Source organism: Vicia villosa, linkage group LG5 (assembly GCF_029867415.1).
Source record: "Vicia villosa cultivar HV-30 ecotype Madison, WI linkage group LG5, Vvil1.0, whole genome shotgun sequence".
NCBI lineage: Eukaryota > Viridiplantae > Streptophyta > Magnoliopsida > Fabales > Fabaceae > Vicia > Vicia villosa.
Genome location: NC_081184.1, coordinates 147,993,780 through 148,000,166, shown reverse-complemented (window position 1 = coordinate 148,000,166; position 6,387 = coordinate 147,993,780). Strand labels below are relative to the sequence as shown.

Below are 6,387 nucleotides of genomic sequence, written 5' to 3'. Positions count from 1 at the left end.
TCAGTTTTCAAATTCAAAATTTGAAAAGAGATAGAAAGAGAAAATGTCATCAGTGAAAGGTTTCTACAAGCAGAAGAAAAACCCCAACACCGCCACAAAATCATCCAAATCCAAAAAGCCTCCGATCCGTGCCGCCACTTTCGGTTCCAATCTCGCCCAGCCACCAGCCCTCACATCCCGCAACGGCAAACCAGATCTCCAAGGTTCTAATTCGTTCACTTCCTTCAATTTCTAGGGTTTTCTCATTCACCCAAATCACCTTCATTTATTTTTTTAAATCTGTAATCTGATTTGGGCTTTATGGATTTACAGATGAATACAGCGAAAGCGAATCGGTATTGCGACAATTTGACATGAACATGGTTTACGGGCCTTGTATTGGGATGACGAGGCTGGCACGGTTGGAGCGTGCGGTGAATCTCGGTTTGAACCCTCCGCAGGAAATTGAGAGGCTTTTGAAAAGTGGTAAAGTTCAGCAGGAATCTCTCTGGGACACTCGCATTTAGAATGTTTGTGTTTATTATTACTATAATCTATAACCAAAGTATAATAATCTCTGGCTGTTATAGTTTCTGATATGACTTGTTTGTTTAGATTTTGTTTATGGAAATCAGTTTCTGGCTGTGTTCCCTTGGTTTTTGATGATATATAAATTGACTTTGTTTGCTGGTTTAATGTGTACATATAAATGAAATTAGTTATAAAACTATGGTTGATTGAGTCTGCTATGTGTTTTGATTGTGTAAATTTTTGGATTTGGATTTTGGACTTGAGGTATAGAATGTCCTAGCATGTGTTTTTCTGTGCCAATAGAATGCTTTAGTTAGTTTCTGCATATACAGACCATCTTTACATAGCATAAATCAAAACATATAAAATCAACTGTAAGGTTGAACAATGATAGATAGGAGAAGTTGAATTTATCAGACCAAAGCAAGAGAAAAATGACTGTCAAAAGAAAGGACGGTTTTATCATGAGTACTTTGAGCTGATGCATAAACCAATCCACAAAAGACCAATTCATATAAAATGGGTCTGTAAGATCAAAATGAGGCTAAATGGTGAAATTTTCAAGTATAAAGCAAGGAAGGAGAGGGACAAGTGAGGTCTTTCAAAGACATGTTCTAGTTTTTACTGAAATATTTTGCACCAATTACAAGACACGCGACAATTAAAATAGTTGTGGCAATAAAAGCATATAGAGGTTAGGCTATGCATCAACTAGATGCTATGTTGTCAATAGCGGTGCGGCCGAGATCGTGGCGCGGTGCGAAAGTTCTGCAGCCCAAAGCAGTGCTTCAGGTGGGATTAGAAGCATCAGCAAACTCATTTTGAAAAAAAAATACCTTGACAGCGCTTCTCCAAGTTTTAATAAAAAAACACTAATTTTATAAAATATACTTGATCCGGGTTGGGTTCTCTTAAACTCATAATTAGTACTAGTAGTAATAATTAATATTAAAAAGTAAATTATTGAGATTCTATTCACTCCTTTTTCAAATACTACAACTTAATCTGAATATCTGTGACTAATAATTACTCCATTCTTCTTTTTCATTTGAACTATAATTTCTCTTTCTGAATATTTTATTGTTGCCTTTTCTCCCTAGCTAAAATTATACTGCATACTTAAATTCCATTAAAATAATTATTTTTTAGTGACCGCGTCGCCAAAATAGCGTATGCAACGCTCCCCATACATTTTTGGATTTACTACGCGTGCCGCTTTTCGAGATTAACAACATAGACTATGTGTAGAATATAACTTTGTGAATGGATTATTAGAGGAAGAAATCTATGTCAAACAACAATCTGGTTTTGAACTAAAAGACCAAGAAAAAAGATGTTTAAATTAACAAATAATAATCTATACGACTTGAAGCAAATCTCTATTTATTGGAAAAAAGAATAAACATCTTCCTCATCATGTTAGGTTTTACAAAGTGTACATCAAAACATGAAGTCTATGTAAGAAAATCAAGCAAAATGCATTTTTTTTCACGTTTCTATATGTTGATGACTCATTGATAACTGAATCAAAAGAAGAAGAAAACCTGAAAGCATTATAATGTAGGGGTTTGAAATGTTTGACTTTGGAAACTTGTTATATTTTATGAAAATTAAATTTATTAAAATAAATAGAGGCATCTTTCTACATCAAAAGAAGTATGTTGAAGATGTGTTGAAAGTGTTCCATATGAGTAATTGCAATGAAGCAATAACTTCAATGGAATTTGGAGAAAAAACGAGCAGATCTAGATGAAGAATCAATTGGTGCAACATTGTACAAACAAATAATTGGTTTCCTATAGGTTCTTGTGCAATACCATATTAGATTTGTGTCACATAAAAGTTGTTTTGCCCCTCTAAGGTTTTGGTTTTAGTATCGTTTCAATAATAGAATCTCCTCTAAGTTAGATCGTTGTATATATTACAATTTATTAAATCGTGTTTTACATGCAATAAATCAAACCCTCGGGTAAAAGTTGATGCAAAGTGGTTCAAATCAAATTAGTTGAATATTTAGGTCAAGAAGAAATGAATGAATGGTTTATATCATACTAGCTTTAGATTCAATCAAAAACTTCATTTTTTTTTAAAATGGTAACTCTTTGAAGTGTGATTCGAATCAAGGTTGTGCATGATTTGAATCATGCGAAAAGTTGGATTTGCCATAGCAAGTGTAATTCGAATCACAAACTTCCCAGATTCGAATTTGGAGCAAGCTTGTTTCATCAAGCTAAAGGCTGGTTTGAATAATTAATTTATCTCAAATCTTAGGATTTTTATTATGTCAGCTTGACTCGAATCACATGATTCCTTAACTCGAATCACTAATAGTGATTCGAAACAAATGGCCAAACTCTAGGTTTTAAGTTCTTGGTTCAAATCATTTCCTTATTCAACTCGAATCATACCCACTGCTTTTAACTTAAACCAAAGAGGTAATTTTAATCATTTTAGTGCTCTATCTCAAGCACATATATAAATCATCTGTGTCATTTTTACCAAAATAAAGTAAAAACCATATGATCATATAATCATAACTTTGATAGTTTTCCAAATTCGAGTTTTGACTTTTAAAGTTTACCTTTTCACAATTTTTTGATTACATCTGAATTCAATCTTTAACCTCTAGCAAGATTACCATGGGTTGGTTGCTACTAAATTCGTATTGTGTTGTACTGTTGGGAACGACTATTTAATAGGAGGAAAAAGAAAGGATTTCATCTAAATTGAAGACTTCTATGGAATTGAATAATATTGGGAATGACAATTTAATAGGAGCAAAAAGAAAGGATTTCATCTAAATTGAAGACTTCTGTGGAATTGAATAAAGATTGTGGTGGAACGAAGTTAAAAGTTTATGATCCTTCAGATATACAAAGAGCTCATACATGGGATTGATAGGATCGAGTAAAGATCGCTACGGAACTGATGCTTAAAGCATATATTGGATATGAGTAAGAGTACAGTTGAGATTGAGTGAAGGTCATAGGGATTTTAGTTGTGTGGGTTGTGTACAATAAAAGAAGAAGATATTCAAATTGAAGGTTATAATTTTTGTTTTTTTTCAGCATCTGGTTCCTTGATTGAATAAAATGCACACTATCAATTTATCTAAATAGTGGAATACTACGAATTTTCAATGGTCCATCATTGGAGACTGTATTAAGCGCAAAGCAAGAACAAACACGATGAACCACTATAAACCCTTATGCAATATTCTCTTTTCCTATCTCATTTTAATTTTCTGTATAGATTGCATGTTTAGTTTTTTATCGCTTTCTTTGAAATTTCATGTTCTTAGGCTTAATCTATTTATAGCAACTTTTTGAATAAAATTAGGCCTATAATAGATTAAGTAATCTGAATTATTTTTCTTGGATTAAATATGAGTGTAAAGTGCAATATTAGATTGATTCATTGATTAATAAAAAATTTGATTTAATAAAGTCATTGATTAGCTAAGACTTTAATTTTTCATATTTGATTCTATAATCTTAACATTGAGTAACTCGTGATATTAATCCAACACATACACAATTGAATTTTCGTGGCTCAGATAAACTCTGATTTTTGAGAAAACAATTTTTAAAATAGATTTTTTTATGGTAAGGTATATTCAACCCCTCTCTTCTAGACATTTCTCAGTTATATTCTCCCCTAACAATTAGCATAAAAAGTTGGTCTTTTGGTCACATCTCGAGATTTCAAAAGTTGAGAATATGTGCAAGGACGAACCATAGAGTGCAAGCAATAGAGCTCCTGTATTCAACGGCAAAAACTAAGCGTGCTGGAAGGATACCATGTATGTTTACTTAATGTCGGTCCAGAAAATGTTTTGGTGGCCATTGAAGATGATCCTTTTGTCTAAAAAAGAACTATTGAAGTGTCAAAACTATAAAATCCCCAAAGAGTTGGACTAAAGAAGAGATTAGAACAACATCTTATGAATTGAAAGCGGGAAATATATTAATTTCTGCACTAAACACTAATGTATATTACTCAATTTCACATTGTAAGAATGCTCAATCAATGTTGAATGAACTTCAGGTACTCTATGAGAGTATTAAGAATACAAAGAAATCTAAAATTAATATGTTGAGAGAAGAATATGAGTTATCCCATATGAAACTCGAGGAAACCGAGGAATCCATACAAATGTACATTATTCATTTAATTAATAAATTAGAGAATCTAGGTAAGAATTTATAAAACCATGATTGTGAAAACAAAGTTTTAAGGTCTATGTGCAAAGAATGTCAGTCAAAAGTAACAACCATAAAAAAGTCACATAACTTAAAAGACTTTGGATATAAGAAATTTGTTTGGAAAGCATACTGAGCACGAGCATGTATTAAAGAGATTAGAAGCAGGTGAAGCCAATGCAAAAAAGAAAGAGAAAGTAAGAAGGGGATAATGAAAGGACAAATAATGACTCATTTTCTAATTAAAAAGGTGATCAAGATGACAGAAAAAATACCGCAAAATACTTGTTAATGATTGCTAAAGCTCTAATTTTATAGAGTTCAAAGAAACAATCAATAATTTCTTTATCATTATGTGAAATAGGATATGCTACAACCTCATTTGCAACTTATCAATCTTAATAAATTAAGATGTTATTTGAAGAATTGAATATTTGTAAAACTTGGAGAATGAAGCCAATGATTGATAACAATCAACCCTAACATATCACCTAATAAACCATAAATAAAACAAGCCCATTGAAAAAAAAATATAATTTTCTTAGGGAACAAGTCAACAATAATAAATTAATGAATTAAAGGTATGATTGGTAGTATTTTAAAAAGAGGTATGCTATGCTTACACTAGTTTACTACACCCCCAACATTTTACACCGTGTATATATATATATATATATATATATATATATATATATATATATATATATATATATATATATATATATATATATATATATATATATATATATATATATATATATATATATATATATATATATATATATATTTGCTCTAGTGCTGCACGCATATCAAAGTGGGAGAAAAATGATTAAGAAAAGATTTTTTCTTTACCCACCTCCCTATGGGGGGTCACCCCCAGCGAAAAACCCAAACTACCCCTGCTTCGGAAATGAACTTCCAAAGCGCTTTTTTTTTTTTAAAAATTTCCTTTATTCGGAAGTTCATCTCCGAAAACACCTCAAGGGGGGTGCGTTCGGAGATGAACATCCGAAAACACCTCATGGGGGGTGAATTCGGAAGCTCATTTCCGAATTATGCTGTGTTTTTTTTTTATGTTTTTTCTTAAACAGTCTCGCATTTTAATTAAACGCAAACGCCAAATAAAATATGCGACATATAATTTGGTTGCCATTTTTTTTTCAATCACATCCGAATCATTTTCCATCTTTACTCTTTTTCTATACTCACACATTTTATTTCTGTTCTCTTTGAGTTCGGCCCTGATCTTCATCGAGAGCCTTACTGCCGAAGTTACGAATTGGGAAGGAAAATTCAAGTTCGTGCTAATAATTTTCAGTTACGGTCAATTGGGAAGATAAAAGTGGTGTAGATCCTTATCAGCCACTCGCAACTGAATATGATTAGCACAAACTTGAATTTCCCTGTCTGATTCGTGCTGGTTGGTTGCCATTTTTTTTCAATCACATCCGAATCATTCTCCATCTTTACTCTTTTTCTATACTCACACATTTTATTTCTGTTCTCTTTGAGTTCGGCTCTGATCTTCATCGAGAGCCTTACTGCCGAAGTTACGAATTGGGAAGGAAAATTCAAGTTCGTGCTAATCATTTTCAGTTACGGTCAATTGGGAAGATAAAAGTGGTGTAGATCCTTATCAGCCACTCGCAACTGAATATGATTAGCACAAACTTGA

The 6,387-nt window shown here is 32.2% G+C and overlaps 1 protein-coding gene across 1 annotated transcript; it reads left to right on the top strand.

Annotated features, from left to right (window-relative positions):
* LOC131607719 (uncharacterized) lies at nucleotides 1-675 on the top strand. Its single transcript, XM_058879688.1, has 2 exons — nucleotides 1-203; nucleotides 313-675. Exons 1-2 carry the CDS (start codon nucleotides 44-46, stop codon nucleotides 504-506), a joined length of 354 nt encoding a protein of 117 aa, XP_058735671.1. The 5' UTR covers nucleotides 1-43; the 3' UTR covers nucleotides 507-675.
* The last annotated feature ends 5,712 nt before the right edge of the window (nucleotides 676-6,387 follow it).

Excerpts from the sequence above, each read along its gene's own strand:
- LOC131607719 (XM_058879688.1), top strand. The coding sequence starts at position 44 with ATGTCATCAGTGAAAGGTTTCTACAAGCAGAAGAAAAACCCCAACACC. Across the intron at positions 204-312 it reads CGGCAAACCAGATCTCCAAG|ATGAATACAGCGAAAGCGAA; the intron begins GTTCTAATTCGT and ends ATGGATTTACAG.